Source organism: Saccopteryx bilineata, chromosome 11 (assembly GCF_036850765.1).
Source record: "Saccopteryx bilineata isolate mSacBil1 chromosome 11, mSacBil1_pri_phased_curated, whole genome shotgun sequence".
NCBI lineage: Eukaryota > Metazoa > Chordata > Mammalia > Chiroptera > Emballonuridae > Saccopteryx > Saccopteryx bilineata.
The window spans coordinates 75,941,233-75,959,216 of NC_089500.1; the positions used below are offsets into that span (position 1 = coordinate 75,941,233).

General features: G+C 50.4%; 1 protein-coding gene across 2 annotated transcripts in view; it reads left to right on the forward strand.

Moving 5' to 3' along the window:
* The window catches only part of DPH5 (diphthamide biosynthesis 5), a 28,343-nt gene extending 11,824 nt beyond the window's left edge, over window positions 1-16,519 (forward strand). For both annotated transcript variants that reach the window (XM_066246781.1, XM_066246780.1), the window contains exons 4-8: window positions 1,871-1,979; window positions 8,735-8,855; window positions 13,177-13,216; window positions 14,561-14,664; window positions 15,645-16,519. In XM_066246781.1, the coding sequence (XP_066102878.1) occupies window positions 1,871-1,979; window positions 8,735-8,855; window positions 13,177-13,216; window positions 14,561-14,664; window positions 15,645-15,874 (604 nt within the window). In that variant the 3' untranslated portion in view covers window positions 15,875-16,519. The remainder of the gene's footprint in view (window positions 1-1,870; window positions 1,980-8,734; window positions 8,856-13,176; window positions 13,217-14,560; window positions 14,665-15,644) is intronic.
* Window positions 16,520-17,984: the final 1,465 nt, after the last annotated feature.

Below are 17,984 nucleotides of genomic sequence, written 5' to 3' on the forward strand. Positions count from 1 at the left end.
CAAGCATATATGGACAAGTTAGTTTTCCAAAGAATGGTACCAATTTATACTGTGTCCAGTAGTTCCTGAGGGTATCAGTTTCACCATGTTGTTGCAAATATTAGTCAATTTTCAGATCATCGGCCACACCTATGTCAAATATGGCGATACAATATCCACTACTAATGTTACTACGGAACAAAATTTAAAATAAATGTACCAAGTCTTACATGTTCAAAGTGGGCACTTTGATTTCTTTATTCTGTAGATGCCATGGGTCAAAATGTTCTTGCATCTCTTGAAATTATCGAGTAACGAGCATATTAAGACAAATTTACTACATTTCTGGGTATATGGCTCCATCCACAATGTGTGTGCGTGTATGTTTATGTATGTGTCTGTGAATGTGATAGAGCCCCGTGCCCAGACATAGTAATGTTTGTCTTCGTGTGCGCACACGCACACACACACACACACACACACACACAGTTACTTTTCCAGTGACTGTGAATGAGGCATCTTCCCGAGCCCCAGGTTGGAAGGAGTGCTCACTATCAGGGTTTCAGCCTGGGCTTCAGATCCGTTTTTCCCTTTTCAGGAAGGCAGTGTCATCTAGGTGATCGTGATGATGAAGAACCAATTTTGTCACAGATTTTTATAGTGGAAATCTGAGGGGCTTACTTAATCACTTTTATGTCAGTTTCACAAATTCAAGTCACTCTGCTCAGTCATTAAATCTTCACAGCACACCGACCACAGCTGGTCATTTTAAAGGAACTCGTGATAAAGAGAGATATAGCCTAAAACCAGATTTTCTTTCGCTCACCCTTGAAATAACTCCCCAAGCCAGCAAGCCAGTTTTCCTGCACCTTCCAGTTAAGTAGTGAAATTCTGTTGGCGGTGATATTGAAATACTTTTTTACAACTGGCGTTTGTATTACATTTTTTAAAAAGCTTACTCGAAATCAAATGAATGATTGTTTTCATACCAGGTTTTATTTTATGTGTATGATTAAACACAGGCCTCCCTGGTGGGCCCCTGTTAATCTGTGGGAGGCGGCCTCACCGGCCGCGGGCCCTTGATCTACCTACTTGGTATGCGCTGCCCAGGGCGCAGAACTCCGCCCGTTTGTTCCGAGTTCTCAAACGTGCTAATGTTGCTTCCCCCAGCAGGGCCTTTTCATCCGGGGAAAAGGCCTCTTTAATCATGCAGTTCTGAGCCGACGTGGGGTGCGCCGCCCGGCCTCTGTATTTACATTTACATATATTTTCTCTCCGCCACGGCCTGTCTAATTAGAGTGATTAGATTCAGCTCAAAAAGGGAGAGGCTACGGGCAGGGCATGCCCACATATCACTGCACGTAGGAAGACTGTTAGTGGTCAGTAACACGACTGCCGGGCAGGTGTGAGGTCCAGCCAGGAGCCTGTCGGCCACCGCTCTACCACAGGGGGACGGAGATGCCGGGCTATGAAAATGCTCGGTGTGATCTGCCGTGCTGGGTTTCAGGATACAAAACAGACCCCCAGGATGGAGCGGGACTGTGACCCAGCTGGTCCAGTTGTGCCGTCACTGGGCCCCCCAGCTGGGAAGCTGCTGCTGCAGAACTCGGCGGCCAGCGCACACCCTGCAGCGGTCCTTGTGGGTGTTAACGGGACAGAGGGCCCTGCCCCCTGTAGCGGCCGGGCTGCGTTAGTGTGTTGCCGGGGCAGTCCCACGTGGCCAGGGCAGGTGTGGGAGACTTACACTTCTGCCTGCCCCAAAGCCTGGAAATCGAGGAAAAGCATGCCCTTGACCCTCTGATTGACTGGAACTCAGGGAACAGCATGGCTTTACTGTCCTTCAGTGCCAGTGTTGGTGATTTTCATTCATCCTGGTCTTTTCTCACTCCAGGGCTACAACCCACAGCGACCTGATCCTGCGAGCCCAGGCCCTGGGGATCCCCCACCGGGTGATCCACAACGCGTCCATCATGAGTGCTGTCGGCTGCTGCGGTCTGCAGGTAACGCTGCCACGCAAGTGTTTTTTACTGGGTTTTTTTGTGGGGGGTTTTTCTGAAGCTGGAAACGGGGAGGCAGACAGACAGACTCCTGCATGCGCCCGACTGGGATCCACCCGGCTTGCCCACCAGGGGCAATGCTCTGCCCATCTGGGGTGCTGCTCTGTTGCAACAAGAGCCATTCCAGCACCTGAGACAGAGGCCATGGAGCCATCCTCAGCTCTCGGACCAACTTTGCTCCAATGGAGCCCTGGCTGCGAGAGGGGAAGAGAGAGACAGAGAGGAAGGAGGGGGGGTGGAGAAGCAGATGGGCACCTCTCCTGTGTGCCCTGGCCGGGAATTGAACCCGGGACTCCTGCACGCCAGGCCGATGCACTACCACTGAGCAAACCGGCCAGGGCCTTTACTGGGTTTTAGCAAAAATATTTTCTCTTTCTTCACATTGCAAGTAGATTTTATTATAGTTCTCAGACTATAAGACACTATTATTTTATACTACATTTGTGTGAACTAGGTGTTTTAATGCTAAAGTTTTCTGTACGAAGTTTTTCTATAACTTAGATTTCCCCCTTCATTGGAATGGACCATTGAAATTTAGCTAGAGAAAGATTTTAATCTTACAGTAAGGTGCGCATACATAAGAAAGCAAATATAATCTAGTTAAATTGGTTACGTGTTCCCTCCTTCTCCCGAGGGGCTTCCTCTGCGTTGCTGAGGCCCCGCCTTCCTTCCACAGTGCTGTTCCCTGTGCCGTCGGGGGCCGGGACGCAGCACTGCGTAAAGACTGTGAAAGTGCAAGAGCCAGTGGCAGTAGTTTTTAAACCAACTCTGTAGTTATTGGTGTGCAAAGTTAGTTATTTCTAACCCAACAGTCTGCGGTCCGCAGGGTTAAGAGAGCGCCCCATGACTGATGCCAAGATTTTCTTTAAGATGTTGACATTCATTTTGCAAGGTTTACATTTGTGTTCTGATCTTCACACACATATGATCCATGACAACCATTCATGGCCGGCAGTGGTTTTAAGACTTCATTGATTGAGCCCTGGCCGGGTTGCCCAGTGAACAAGGCACCGTCCTGGTGCACCAAGTGCACGGGTTTGACCTCCAGTCAGGGCGCCGTGAGCAGCACTCGTGGGAGGGACAGCTAAGAGGAGCAGCGGGTCGATGCTTCCCCTCTCTTCCCCAGCCTGCCTCTCTCTTAGTCATGGGTGGAACAACTAAGAGGAGCAGCGGGTTGATGCTTCCCCTCTCTTCCCCAGCCCGCCTCTCTCTTAGTCATGGGTGGGACAGCTAAGAGGAGCAGCGGGTTGATGCTTCCCCTCTCTTCCCCAGCCTGCCTCTCTCTTAGTCAATGGAAAAAAAAAATTTTAACCTTAAAAAAAATTTAAAAGATTTCATTGATTGTTAAGACACATTCCTATTTCAGCTATAATGGGAAATAAAATGTGCCTCTTAGTGTCAATGAAATAAGGTATTCCCCAGCGTGTTCCTGGATTGTGTAATTTAAGAAAGATATTCACAACAAGAAAAAGACATTGGCATTGGACAACGGTGCTATCTCCGTACCTTTAGGGGGTCTGTATTTTCTGTTACCCAGTAAGACTAGTTGATTAATTACTTAATTTAGTTGATTAATCTTGTCAGTGCTCTCAGAAATACTGCCTTTGGTTCTGAAGAACCAGAGAAAAGGCTTGGCTTAGTCATTACAGTGAAGTTGGCAAAGGATTTGGCTGTCTCTTCTGTCTTCTGATAAAATGCTGCTTACACAAACCTTGCCAATTCAAGTCTTTTTTATAGGTTAAGACCCTTCTAACGTTTCTGTCTTAGAGTGAGCTGAATAGAGTTAAGTCTTTCCCCAATCATCATCTTTGACCCTACTGACGTTCTGTTTAAGAATTTATGTGGAAAAAAAGACTTGGTGCTAAAAACGAAGAACTCTTAACTAGATAAGCTCTAATATCTTGTAGATTTGGAAGATCTGGCTGTTTCCCAACTTCAGATCAGGGCACCTTACCATGACCACAAGATACGTTAGATACTCAAATTTTCACTGAGCGGATTTTAGGATGTTTTTCAAAATTAAAATATTAGAAACATGCATACTCTGAAGTGCTATTTGAAATTCCAAAGTAATAAATGTTCCTAACACTTGTACTATTTGTATTATGAGGATTTTTCTAATGAAAGAAAAATCTCTGTATTTGTCCTGAGCCGGGCAGGTTGGTTGTATTTGGACATAACTGCTAATGAAAGGTCGGGGAGTGTTCTCAGTGCTCAAAAGACAGATGGAGCGAAGTCCTCTTTTCCCGAGTTCTCCGAGTTAAGCATTTAGCAGTTTTGTCATGCAGAATCAGAATGACTTTCATTTACCGTTTTGGCTTTAGAAGAGCCATTATAAAAAATATAACTTTTTTCCTTAATAATAAATGACTTAGATACTAATAGAAAATTAGGAAAATACAGTAAGGATGAGGAAGAAAATAAAAGCGTCCATAGTCCCAGCGCCAAGAGTCACAGTCATGAGCTATCAGTTTGGTTTATTTCATTTCCTTCACTCTTTTCATGGCACACTGACTTGTCTGTACAATCACCTGAATCAGACAGGCCAAATACAGGAAGAAAGTGTGGATTCTGAAACACTTTCTGTGCGTGGTACTTCCCATGTACTGTTCATCATGTGTGTGATGGAGTACAGTAATGCTTCTGTAAAAATGAGGTGACAGACAGGTGAGACTTTCGAAGTGGTCCCACTGTTGGTTTGCGGAAGCGTTCTGTGGGTGTCACTGCCCAGGACTCATGCAGGAGAGAGAGAGAGAGCCAGACAGGTGCAGGGTGTGGTGGCCTGTCCTGCCGGGCTAGACGCAGCGTGTGACCTTACCCCTCCCCTGAGCTCTCTGTTCCTTTGGGCTCTTCACGATTGTTTCTGACCACCTGCTCACAAAGGGCCATGCTTTTCCCCTTCCATTCCATTTCCATTGTAATTGTAATCACTATTTAATAGCCATCTTGCAGTCTTTCTCTTCCACTTTATAGTTTTTGTTGTTGTTGTAGACTCAGTTGTGCCATTCTTCTACTCAAGACAATCCTAGTAGATCCCATTCCTGTACAGAGTTCAGTTACGTGTACATACGTGTGTGTGCATGTGCGCATGCATGTGTTCACCGTATTACAGCTGCTTGTTTTATTCATCCTCCATCACCGCGCTTTGTTGCAGCGCCGTGCATATAATCGACATGCCTCAAACATTTACTGGGTTGAGGTGCTTATTTATTTATTCCCCCAAGTTGGATCTCGTCTCTGCGGTTACATGCTTTAAACTGGAATCGTTTCATTTAATCCCTATGTGGATTTGCCCACATGTGTGTGAGAATCTAAATCTTGTCCTATCTGTCGAGTTGTTGAGCTGCCTCTACCTCGTACGTGGCCCTGTGCAGAGCCTTGAGTGTCAGCAGGAGGCACAAGGATTAAAATAAACCAGCTCCGAGAGCCGTCGCTTGTGAGCACGCTGCTGGCCTAGCCCTCCCTCTTCTGTCGCACAGACGTCACTGAGCTGACTGAGCACATACATGTGTAAAGGTGCATGTGGGGCTCAGCAGTATTCCTAGCAAGATAAGTTTACTCTTAGTTCCATCTGCAGAGAAGATACTTTTTAGCTTAAGGAGGACAAAATATTTCTGCTTGAACGTAAAATAACAGAAGCAGGAAAGGCAGATTATAAAGTGGAGTTTGCAAAGCGTCTGGGCCTCTGAAATGCAGGAACTCCTGGTGGCGGGGTCAGGGGTGGGGAGACTGTTGATGTCTTTGAGGCACATGGCGTGGGGGGCTCTGAGGGCAAAGGAGTCCGGGGTCCGGTTCCGGGTCGTAGAGCCGCACTGACGGGCTGTCCTCCGGGAGGTGTCGGGACATCGAGGCGCTGGTTAGAGGCAGGGTGGGCAGCAGCTGTCTGTAGGCAGACTGCTCAGGGCCCTTCTAGGTACGGCCCAAGGTTTCCCACCTGTGTTCTGCCCCGCGCCCCCGCCGCCCCCCTCCCCCCACGCGCACCCACCCCCGCATGCCCCGCCCGCACGTGCACCTGCCGCAGTCTCGCTCTCGCCCCCTCCTGGGCCTCGCCCGGGTCTCCTCGGAAGCCGCCCTCGGAGATGCTCGGCTCTCACAATAGTACAGCCCCGTCTCCCCTTTGATCGTTATTATTTGCTACCTAACATTTGTCCTCGTGCGTCTTCAAGTAGTGTCTTATATACATATAATCAGATGGTTCATTTTGAGTTGAGTTTTTGTCTTCAATAAAAAACGCAATCCAGTATCAGGTTAGAAAAAACTGCTTTTTATATAACTTAACTCCAGGTTAAAACAAACCAAAAAAGGAAGAAGAAGAAGGCATGTGTTGACTGGCGGTTCTTAGCGAAGAGCCCTATGTGGTTGTAGCCTCCGCACGTGGATTCGCTGTCGCCTGGGGCCGTGGTCAGCACGGACTCGCTGACATGCCGCGCGCTGCTGGGCTCCTGCGGCCTCTGTTCCGGGCGCCGTGGTTTCGCCCCAGCCATTTCCGTGGCGTCCTGGCAAGTGTGTCCTGTGCACATGAGGGCCGGTCCCTCTGCTCTCTGCGGCCCTGGCATCTAGATGGTGACGCGGACTACGTCACATCCTGGAGCTCATTGAAGGGGTGGGCGCCCCCGCGGCCACGGGAACGAGCACAGCCCGTGAATCGGGTCCTGGGGAGCAGTGCGCGGGGGAGGTTTCCTATCTCCCCTGACGGGCGGTTAGTGCAGAGGCCCCTGCACAGAAGGGTCTCACGGACCCGTGTGTGACTCGACCCTCAGTCCCGTTAAACGACCCCGCTCTTGTTTGTTTTTTTGAATGAGGAATTGACCTCCATCACTCTTAGTATACTGAGGGCCCACTTCCAGTGTGTGTATATTGTTGCATATATCATTTAACTTTAATACCCTTAAAAATTTTTTTTTAATAGCAAAACATTTATATTTCAGAATCTGATCAGAGATGCCAAAATTTCTCTTTAGAATGTAAACAGCTGAACTCGTCAGAGTTAAACCATAAGCATCATTTCAAATATTTGGCCATCATTTTGAGCTCACTCCAGCGAGGCAAGTGTCTGGGTTGTGGTGGAAGGCGGCACTTTAGGACGTCTCTGTCTCCTCGTTGTGAACATCACCGTTACGACACCACCAAGTCCCTAACACTTACTGTGTGCGAGGCAGCGGGCACTCGACACACTGTCATTCAGTGCTTCCAAAACCACGTGATTAGGTCGGGGTCACTATACTCATTTTCACAGAGGAAGGTCACTTGACTGGCCTGTGCCCACCCGACTGGTAAGAACCAGGGCGTGACCGCAGCAGGCCTGCCTGCCCGGGACGTGAGGCCGGAAGCCTGCTCCGTGAGGCCGGCTGGGCTGCGCGGCAGGGTGCCTGGCACACAGGTGTGGTCTGTACGAGTACTTGTCAGACACTTGCCTCTCCGGGGACAGTAACAATGACAGGACCCCTCAACAGGGCTAGGCCCACCTCTGTGGCTTGGGGGAGCGTGTTCCAGGAATCCGCCTTGGAACCAAAATATATTTTTTTTTCACAGAAAAACTGTGTTGCATGTAGCAGGAAGATCGATGTAAGCCCCTGACTTATTGGGGTTACAGGTTGTTTGTACTTTGATCTGTGGCTCTGACTGCCCCCGTGGGAGCATGGCTTCCGTGGGGAAATACCTTCCCGACAGTTTTCAGGTGTTGGGAACGAGGAATGTGACACGCCTTCTTGGGAACTCACAGTCACTGTTCGGCTTATTGGTGATGGTTTTTAAGACCTCAGTGTATAAAAGCCAAGAAGAGTTGAGCGTGGGGGTGGAGGGACGAGGACCCTGAGTACCTGGCCTTTCTCTTATCTTCCCACCAGCTTCCCCTCACCTCTTCTAGCAGCTTCTGAAGACAGAGCTGAGATGCCTCAGGATGACAGTCCCTTCTCCAGCCTCCTCCGTGTGCGATGCCAGAGGGGCGGGGTGGCCCCTGGGGGGAGAAGGAGGAGGTTTGAGGAAGGCCCCCTGGTTGGCCTCCGTGGTGCGGGGACACAGTGGGGACACCCAGGAGTTTTGAGGAGTGGCAGGGGATGCACCCTGTGTGAGGTTCACTGAGGTGGGGAGGAGTCTTTTTCTTTCTCTGTACTAACCCGCTGTATGACCTCAGCCATTTGCTGTTTCTGAGCCTTGGTCTCATCTGTTACGTGAGGACAGTAGCAGTAACCTGTGAGCCCTACTGACGGCTCGGAAGCCTTTGTTTGCTTGTTTCTCACCAGATTCTTTATATTACAGTGTTTTTAGCAGCTGCATAGCTAGGTAGTGAACTGGTTCTGCACCTCCCGTACCCGGTGCCGAGTGTGAATCTGCCCCCACATCCCCGTACCCAATACTGAGTGTGAACCGCCTCACACGTCCCTGTACCATGTGCCGAGTGTGAACCTGCCCCCCCCACATCCCCGTACCCAATACTGAGTGTGAACCGCCTCACACATCCCCGTACCCGGTGCCGAGTGTGAACCGCCTCGCACGGCCCCGTACAGAACACAGGATATTCGAGGCATCAGAGCACGCCAGCTGCCGTGCACCAAGAGAACTTCGTTGCCTCGGTTCTCTTGTGACAGAGGCGACCCCAGCCCGTCTCGAGCCCGCCTCTCCCTTCTTACTGTGGTTATCTATGAAGTAGCGCGTAGTGAACTGTCCCGTCACTGATGACTGGTGTTATTTTTTTCTAGCTGTATAAGTTTGGAGAGACCGTGTCGATTGTTTTCTGGACGGACACTTGGCGGCCGGAGAGCTTCTTTGACAGAGTGCAGAGGAACCGACAGAGCGGCCTGCACACGCTCTGCCTGCTCGGTGAGGCGTGCGCGTCCCTAGTCATGGCGCGGAGTTGTCATCGCGGTCCGTCTCGGATCTGTGTGGGGCGCCCCGTCCTGCGGGTGGCTGGCGGGTGGGCGGTGAGAATGGGCGTGGTCTGGCCTCGCGCTTCCCCATCCTCCAGGACAGACTCTTCCTGCTCCGGTCACCGCACAGCTGCCCCCTTGTGCCCTGAGAGACGGGTCATCAGTGCCCCACATCCTCCTCATTTGTCCCCCGGGACCCCGTGCTGGTCAGTCCCTAGCTCACCAACGTGCACTGAGCGCAGAGTCCCGTGTCTTCCGTGAGCGGTCCCCTGAACGCTGCAGGCCGCGCACCCTCAGCCACCAAGGGAGACCAGGGACAGATCCAGAGGCCCCTGCGGACACCCGGCCTGCAGGCGCCACGGGGCCCAGAGCACAGGGGGGTCCCGCTCTCACGGCCTGTGGGTGCCAGGAGGAGCAGGGCCCGGAGCCCGTGTTCGCAGCCCTCTCGCTGCGTCCTGCTGTCCCAGCCCCGCGTCCTCCCTCGTGCGGGCGAGCGGACCGCTGCCCTTGTCAGGCAGACGCCGGGATTGGACAGGGTCACGTCCACTTCCTGTTCTAACTGAGCGTGTTGTGCACATCCTGGCCACGACTGACTCCCAGACAGAGCTTGTTTCAGCTCTGATGACTCTGAATGGCACTTAGGCTCCGAATCAGGAGGCAGGTCTGACTGCGCCCCCTCGGCAGCTAGCGAGCAGGTGACCGCTGCTGACCTCACTCCCTGTTCCCAGCCGGGAGTAGCCCCTCACGCCTTGCGGAGCAGGTGAGAGCAGCACCCGTAGACCGGTGTGTCCCTGTCAAGTCGCTGCAGGTGTCAGCAGGACAGCCCTGGAGTTCCTCTGTCGTGCCCGGTCACCTGGGCTCACCCACTGGCGTCAGCGCTGGGGCCACACGCTGGACGGCACCTTGTAGGGGCACTGTGGGGGCACCAGTGTCTGCCCCACACACAGGGTAAGTGCAGGGAGAGCCCCTGGCTCGGCTCCGGAGGAAGCACAGATGTCCAGAGCGTTATTAGAAAGCACGACCATATGCCAAAGCTCTCGGGTCATTTGTGTAACATGGCCAGTGTTACTCCACAGCATGTCATCGTGCACGACTGGAGCCAGTCAGGATGTCTCTTTTAGTAGAAAGATAGGAAAGTTTTGCTAACAGGAGGCACTTATTAAGGGGTAAAGATGAGAAATTAGTATCTAGAGTAGTCAGGGCACTAGTTAGTGGCCACGGGCCCCGCCCAGCCCCCCCTGCCCTGTAGGCACAGCGCACCCCTCACGTGTGCGCCGTCCGCAGCTGGTGAGGGGCTGAGACTCGGCCCTGTGGCCCTCAGAACCTGACAGTTGTACCCAATGACACGGAATGCGGACGTGCTGTATCCCCAGTGAGTCCCTTCCCGCCCTCCTCCTCTCGCTGCCACCTGAGTCCTTTCACTCACTCGTTCTCTTCCCTGCTCTCTCCCTGACGTCGAGAGGTCTGGCAGTCGCAGCTGTTCGGTAAATATTTATGGAAGTTAATTGGTGGAAGGGTTTTTTTTTTAGTTTATTTTTTCAGACTTGGTCTCTCATACCCTTTGGCACAGAGAATTTTTGACTCTTACTAGTTGATTGAGCTCCAGCCAGAACAGGTTCCTTTATTACAATCACATGGACACCTAATTAATTCGAGGTCTAGATCAGGCCACCACGGCTGATCTGGCTGGGTGGTTTTTTTTGTTTGTTTGGGTTTTTTTGGCTTATGCCTATATCCCACAATTAGCTGGCATGCTATGTTTTCTTATTCTGGCTTATTGGTGTAATATAGTACTTTCTTAATTAGCTTTATAGTTTTGTCCTTGGATTCTCCATGTGGGAAGAAACCAGTCTTACTTTTGTGTATTCAGCACGTGACTGCTGAGAGACTGCAGACAAGTTCTCGGGAGCTTGCAGGCTGTGCGCTCTGTCTGCGGGTCCCGACAGAACAGGGAGGGGAGAGCTGGAGAGGCAGCCCACCCCAGGGCTCCCCCCGTGTCCATGAAAACGGCGGGTGGGCAGGAAGGTGAGAGGCAGCTAAAAATGTTTACAGGTGTGTGTGACGTGTGTTGACTGGTTTCCCAGCGTGGAAGTGGGTTCTGTGGAATTAATTCTAGGGAAGCACTAGACAGGCGTCCTGCCCTCGGGGCTTGGAAAGCGAGTTGGAGCTCAGGCCATTGTGTCCACGAAAGGTGAAAAGAACAATTCAGATCTGCTGTAGGGAGAGGCAGGAAAGACAGACCGGAATTTTGGCCCTTGAACTCTCTTTCGGCAAACTGCCTCTTTTCTTGGCTTTCCTGGGAAAAGACAAACAAACTGAAACAATATATCTTTCTCCCTCCACGAACAAAAGCAGGAACAAGGTGTGAAATACCGGGTGGGGCAAAAGCAGATTTACAGTCGTTCCTATGGAAAATAATACAATAACTAACAAATAATTCAAGGACTGGAGACCCAGTTCTGCCCGACCCTGTGTGAGACACCGTAGGTCTCTCTCTGCCTCTAGTCATCCGGGACCTCGATCTTCACATGAGTGTCTTTATTGGCGTCTGCTCTTGGAGCACGCTGTGTAAGGATTAGGAAGACTATACCATGGTAGGAAACCACAGAGAATTTAAAATTTACTTGGAAAGATAAGACCAATGCGTACGGTAGAATTAGAGGTCAGTAAAATACAGCATTAGTAGGACAGCTATTTCGAGGAACAAAGGGCATTTAAAGGGAAGTCAGCAAAGGCCTGTGAAGGAGGTGGGACTCGGGCTGCTTCGGGGGTGGGTGGGGGAGAGGCCCGCGGCCCGTTCACCCGGCAGACGCGTGTGGGCCGAGGCTGGCTGGGCATTGGCACCGACACGCACAGCGGGGTTTACGAGCCGGCGGGTGGCGCAGGAATAGAGGTGGCGTGTGTGCGCGGCAAGGGAAAAACGCTAAGGCTGGACTGACTCAAGATTGGTTCACTGATGTTCGACTACAAAGCATTTACCTCCCTCCCGATCCTCTTCAGTCTAAAAATACAATTCCATAGAGCATATCACTAAAAAAGTAGAAAGAAAAAAAATGGAAATGTTCAGTTTCAAACTGCACAATCACAAATAACACTTCAGAAGCTCAAGGTGAATGAATTAATAGATGTTGAATTTTGGAAAATGTCACAGATATCATTAAAAGGAATCCTGAGGCGATTATACCGCTAATGGTATTGGCGGCCACGTTTTTAATAACGGATATGCATGCACTTTCCCCTCTATGTCCAGAGAAGTGGAAATATTAAATAATGGTATTTCGAACCAGAAAAATACTTTCACCGCTGGTGCCAAGAACACGTAGAAGCACATCTATGGGATGAATCTCTGCTGTGTTTGCCCAGCAGAGCCTCTCGTCTCCTTTATAGGAAACTCAGTCACTCAGGAGGGCTGTGCAAGGCTAGTGAGCAGGGCCCCTTGGTCGCACTGTATTTACTTCTGCAGAAACAAACTTTGGCTGACCCGTTTGTTTTGAGCGCGTGGAGCAGGAAGCAGCTGTTACCGTTGTGTGCTGAATTCCCCCGAGGCGGAGAGGGTTCTGCCTCCTTACCTCTCCGCAGGCGGTCCAGCCCAGCTTCCGTGCCGCCAGGGTCCAGCTGAGCGATGGTGGTGCTCAGACGCTGGGCTTCACGAGAGCAGGTCCTGGGCCTTCTGGCCCTGGAGGCATCCCGTACCCGGGACAGTGGACAGTGCTCGGGAAGCCCCGGCAACACAGGACTATTTGGTATTAAAGTGTTTCTTCCTAAGTTATCAGGCGTGTCTTAACCATTCATAAGAAGGTGAAAGTCTCTTAGCAAAATGTCGTAAGAAGTTCCTCCTATGTATAAATATTTATGTCGAGTGCACGAGACTTCCCTTCTAGTGCCTGGAAAGTAGGTCAGGACGGGGTCATAACAAGCCAGGTCTGTGCGGCCACCAGGTACCAGTGAGCCGTTCGGTACCGCGCCGATGGTGTTTATCCAGCCCCTTCCTGTGGCTTCTCTTCCAGAGGAAGTTGGGTCCTCCCAGGGTGGTCTCGGGCCAGCCTCCTGTGGTTTGCTAGCCGAGGACCTTGACACAACCTCAGGCTTCCACGCACTGCCCTTCCCTGAGAATGGGCTAGATGCCCACGTTGGTGAGGGGCGACTCACGCACTCTCAGACGAGCTTTTTGGAGACTTGAGAAGAGCATTTCCCCCAAACTCAGGTTTCCACAGAGGATTTTGGATACCGTGGTTACTTACAGTAAAAGAGAACTATTTTTTTCCTTCCTGCAGACATCAAAGTAAAGGAGCAGTCTTTGGAAAATCTGATCAGGTATGTCTCACCCTGAGAACGCTCCATCCGTTTTCATTCCTCGAGCAAGCCAATAAATTCTGCCCCGGTGGCATCAGCTCTGAAGAGTGCTAAAAATCGGCTTTCACTGCCGTTTGAAACGAAACGTTTTTAATCTTATGAAATAAGGAGTGTGACTGAGCGGGAAGAGCAGGTCTTACGGGTTCGTTTCTGAGCACAGTGGTCGCACCTGACAGTATCTGTGGGACGAATTAATGAACTGCGAGGCAGAAGGCATGGGTTCGAGTGCCAAGTCGACCTCTGGCTACGGCTCTTGGGCATTACTTCCATTTCTGAGCCTTGTTTTCTCGTACAAATAATGAGTCATGACCCTTTTCTGCTTGAGTAGTGTCCACGCACTAGCTACTTCCCACCTGGGACTGATGAGCACTAGAATTGTGGCCGATGTCACTGAGGAACTGAATTTATGATATAATATTAATGAATTTAAAACTAACAGCTTAGTTATTGGAAGACTTTTAAGTAGCTTTAGAATAACTTCAATATGTAAACCTTCCTTTACAACTGAATTTTATGAAGTCTCAATCCAGATCCAGTATTTCCAATGGGAATTTAATATTTGGATCAAGATGTGCTACAAGCATAAACTACATAAACTACTTAGATTTCAAAGACCCAGTACAAAAACAATCTCTAATAATTTTTATAGGAGTAAATGTTGAAATACTATCTTTTGGGTATGTTGGGTTAAATAAAACATCATTAAAATTGTTTTAAACTTTTAACGTGGGTACTCGAAAATTTAAAATGATGCTTGTGGCTTGCATTATAGTTCTCTCAGACAATGCTGACTCAAGTTGTTTTGAAAGTCAGTAAAATAATCTGTATCATCTGTTCTATAAGCTGTGCAAGCTCCATTTTCATTGTGACCATTGGGCGGGGACACCTCGGGCTGAGCGCTGCCAAGGTGACCGTGCCATAGGCGCCCGTTCTCAGCAGCTTGTGTTCTGAGGGGAGGACGGGAAGAGGGGGCGTGGCTCAGACCGGGCGGTGAGAACGGTACCGTCGAGCCTGGCTGCGTGGGGCTAGGGAACAGACTGCCAGGCCTCACTGAATCTTAGCCGTTTATCTTTAAGTTGTTGGAGTTTTATTTCTGCCAACATTTCGGTGAGACCAGAGCGCAGTTAAAATAGAGCACAATGGAAAACGCCGTGTCCGTGCCCCTCGTGTGTACCGAAGGCGGTGCCACGTGAGAGCGTCAGATGGCACGTGGGAGGGTGCTGGGGCGTCCCTGGGCGCGCCTGCGCTAACGTGCGTGACGTCATTCCACGGCCACGACCAACGGGCCCCGTGTTCCACTTCCAGGGGGAGGAAGCTCTACGAGCCGCCTCGCTACATGACCGTGAACCAGGCAGCCCAGCAGCTTCTGGAGGTTGTTCAGAACCAGAGAGCACGAGGAGAGGAGCCAGGTACTCGGACCCCAGTGGGGCCCGCCCTGCCCCACCCCCATCCTCCCACCCTCTGCCCCCGCCATGCATGCGATGTGTGAGGGCGGAAGGTCACACACAGCGACAGCCCCCCGCCACCTAAGCGGAGCCCCTGTCCGCACTGCACCTGTTCTCTTCAGCCTTAGATCTCACCGTCTGAAAGTGTGCAAGAAAGATAAGGGAGTTCTAGAAAAGCAGTACCGCTCCAGAGAATGCGGGCTTCTCGCCAATTACCTGGAAGTCACAGTGGAAGTAAACATGTTACTATATAAATTTCTTCAGGATAGAGACAGGAGAATTTGTCCTCATATTCCTAATACCTACACATGGTGCATCATACATAACAGCATAAGGGGGCCCTCGAGCTGTCACACTGTATGGGTTCCTCTCGCGCCCACTGGCCCCATTGGGTCAGTGCTCCCTCGGACGGCTTTCCCAGCTAAACCACGAAACCACGCAGGGTGTTGCACCAGCATGGATAATACTGGTGTTCACTAATGGTGGTTGTTTGGAACTTGAAATTACAGGTCATGCCATAATGCCCATTATTTGTTAAGGGCTTAGTGGTTTACTATACTTTCCTGCGTCTTTAGTGTTATCTTCGCCCTTATAACTTCCAGTTAGAACATGGAAAAACTGAAGTTTGTCACAGAGCTGATTCAGTGGGCAGAAGCCCGCATGCACGTCTATCTCGTAATTCCATAGCTCGTCTGGCACAGCTTGCTCCAAGGGAACATATCTCAAGTAACGTGGTAAAACTGGAAGTGTTGTACATGTCCATGTCGGGTAGCACAGACAGTGTAGACAAGCCCAAGGCCGGGTCATGGTCCTCAGTGAGGAACCGAGGGGACGTAAGACACTGGGGGCCTCTCTGAGTACCTCTGGGACGAATGTTGGTCTGACTGTTGGACAGCCCAGTGCACGTGCAAAACTGAACGGCGTTATCTTTTTTTATTGAACAGCGGTCACCGAGGAGACGCTGTGTGTTGGCTTAGCCAGGGTTGGAGCCGAGGACCAGAAAATTGCAGCCGGCACCTTGCGGCAAATGTGTACCGTGGACTTGGGGGGACCGTTACACTCCCTGATTATCACCGGAGGCAGCCTGCACCCCCTGGAGACGGAGATGCTCGGCCTCTTCTCTGTCCCCGAGACCGGGTCGGGGCCCCAGAGCTCTGACGGACTCCGCACATAGACGTTTTCTGCTTGGAGGCTGATTCCAGTCCTGGTGCACCAGGCACACGTCTGTGTAACGGGAACAGGCCTTCTGGTTTACCACTAAGTACAAAGCACGTGACCAAGAAGGACGATGCTGACTCAACAGAGCTTGTTTCCTGGGGCTGGGAGTTCCTTCCCTCCGTCATCATCAGCTATGGCTGCCTGCCGTTGGGCAGTTTTTCAGGACATGAGCGCATGGAGGTAGACACTGATCAGCAGTCACTTAAAGGCAGTTTTTCTCTAGGAAACAAGTCAATGCAAGGCGGAACCCCTTCCTTCCTTAGAGTCAGCTGTCCCAGCTGCAAGGTGAGTGCGCTGTCGTGACAGCGGTCGGGATAAGTGCGTGTAAACAGGCGGGAAGAACACGTCCCACTTACTTAATGCTCGTCTGAGCACAAGCCACAGGACGACTTCACCGGGACATGCCTGGTCTTTTTTAGCTGACACCCTCGTTATGGAGCTCGTATCGGCCGTATGTTATAGGGTATATAATTGTTGAGTTATAAAATGTTCAGTCAGTCACCCATGTACAATTGCTGTTTGGTTTTATATAGCAACTTTCCCATCCCAGCTGACACATGGAAAACTCTCTGACTACAGAATAAAGTTCTTAAAAATCTAAGCTTGAGCACAATGGTGGATTCTTCGAGACTGGTCGTATCACTTAACTCAGTAGGGGATGATACAGATGGAAGTAGTCACGTTCTTCTTATGTTGCAAATAACACTCCATGTGTTAATGCTTTATGACCACTGAGTTTTATGCTTTTTTTTAGTTCATTACAGAAACAGCTCTGTCCTATACTAGTGTTGTTGATCTGACTCTGAATATTTCCATAGTCCAATCAACTTGTCTGACCTTTCTGCTCAGTAAATTCATCAGAAGTTGAGCATACACTTCTCAACTTCCTGGCAGCATCCGTTAGCAAGAGACTGCCTTGACTCACTTCATTGGAGATAAAAGGGATGTTAATATACACTGCTCACAAACATTAGGGGATATTTTATCGCTTCCTATTCATTTTGAAATACCCCCTAACTTTGGTGAGCATATATGCAATGTCCCATTCTTGATCTACTGGACGCAGGAGGGAAGAGAGCTAAGGACACTGAAGTTGCTAGCTCTGTACCGCTTTCTTCTGAGGCGTTAAACCCAACATTTAAGAACGATAAAATGAACGACTTCCGGTTTTGGTAATGGGAGGATGACTTGTAACGTACAAGCCCCACCGGTGACCAACTGGACGGAATAGAATGAATCGCGGTGTAACTAATGGCACTGGGCAGGGACCAGAAGCAAGTGAGGGACTCCCCTTCCCTGGCTGGCTGGTGAGGGGTAGCTGGACTCGATGACTGGAGGTTAGAGGGGTGAGGGCCGCCCGAGGGGCTGTGGACTGAAGGAGGAATCCCCGGGAATGGGGGGGGAGGGTCCAGTCGGCACATGACCTCTGAAGTTTCTGGCTAACTCCTGACCTGTGGACGGAGAGGGAGGACCCAGTGAACTGCCGGAAAGCCAGGGCCCAGGGCTAGAGGTGCTGAGTGGGGACTGTTGCTCTCTGTTGCAAGAAGACTTTCAGGTTTGAATTCTGACAAGTTAGAAGGCTTGACAACAGGCTTTCTGTCAGTCCTGAGAACGGCCATCTGTTAGTAATAAAGACTGCCCAGGACGAAGGAAGCATGCTAAAACTAAGGAGTAAACCTTTAAATTACGGAAAATCGAGCTTCCCTAAAATCAAGGTGATCGGCCTGTAATTGAAGCCCCTGCAAGAACAAAGCTGACCACCAGCACAGCAGGATAACAACATGGGTCTAACATGCCAACAATGATTAGAATATAATATATGACATACGCAGAGAAATAGGAAAATATGTTGTGGGGTTTTTTTTTTTTCTTTCTTAAATCACAATAGAAGAAGAGACCCTACATAACTCAGATATTGGAATCCACAGACAGGATTTTAAAGCAGGCATCAGAACCCTGTTCAAGGGTGAGAAGGAAGGTGTGTGGGACGAGTGAAGGAAGAAAGACAGGCGTCAGCAGAGAAGTGGAAGCAGCCAAACACACCAACCAGAAACCCGGGCGGCTGG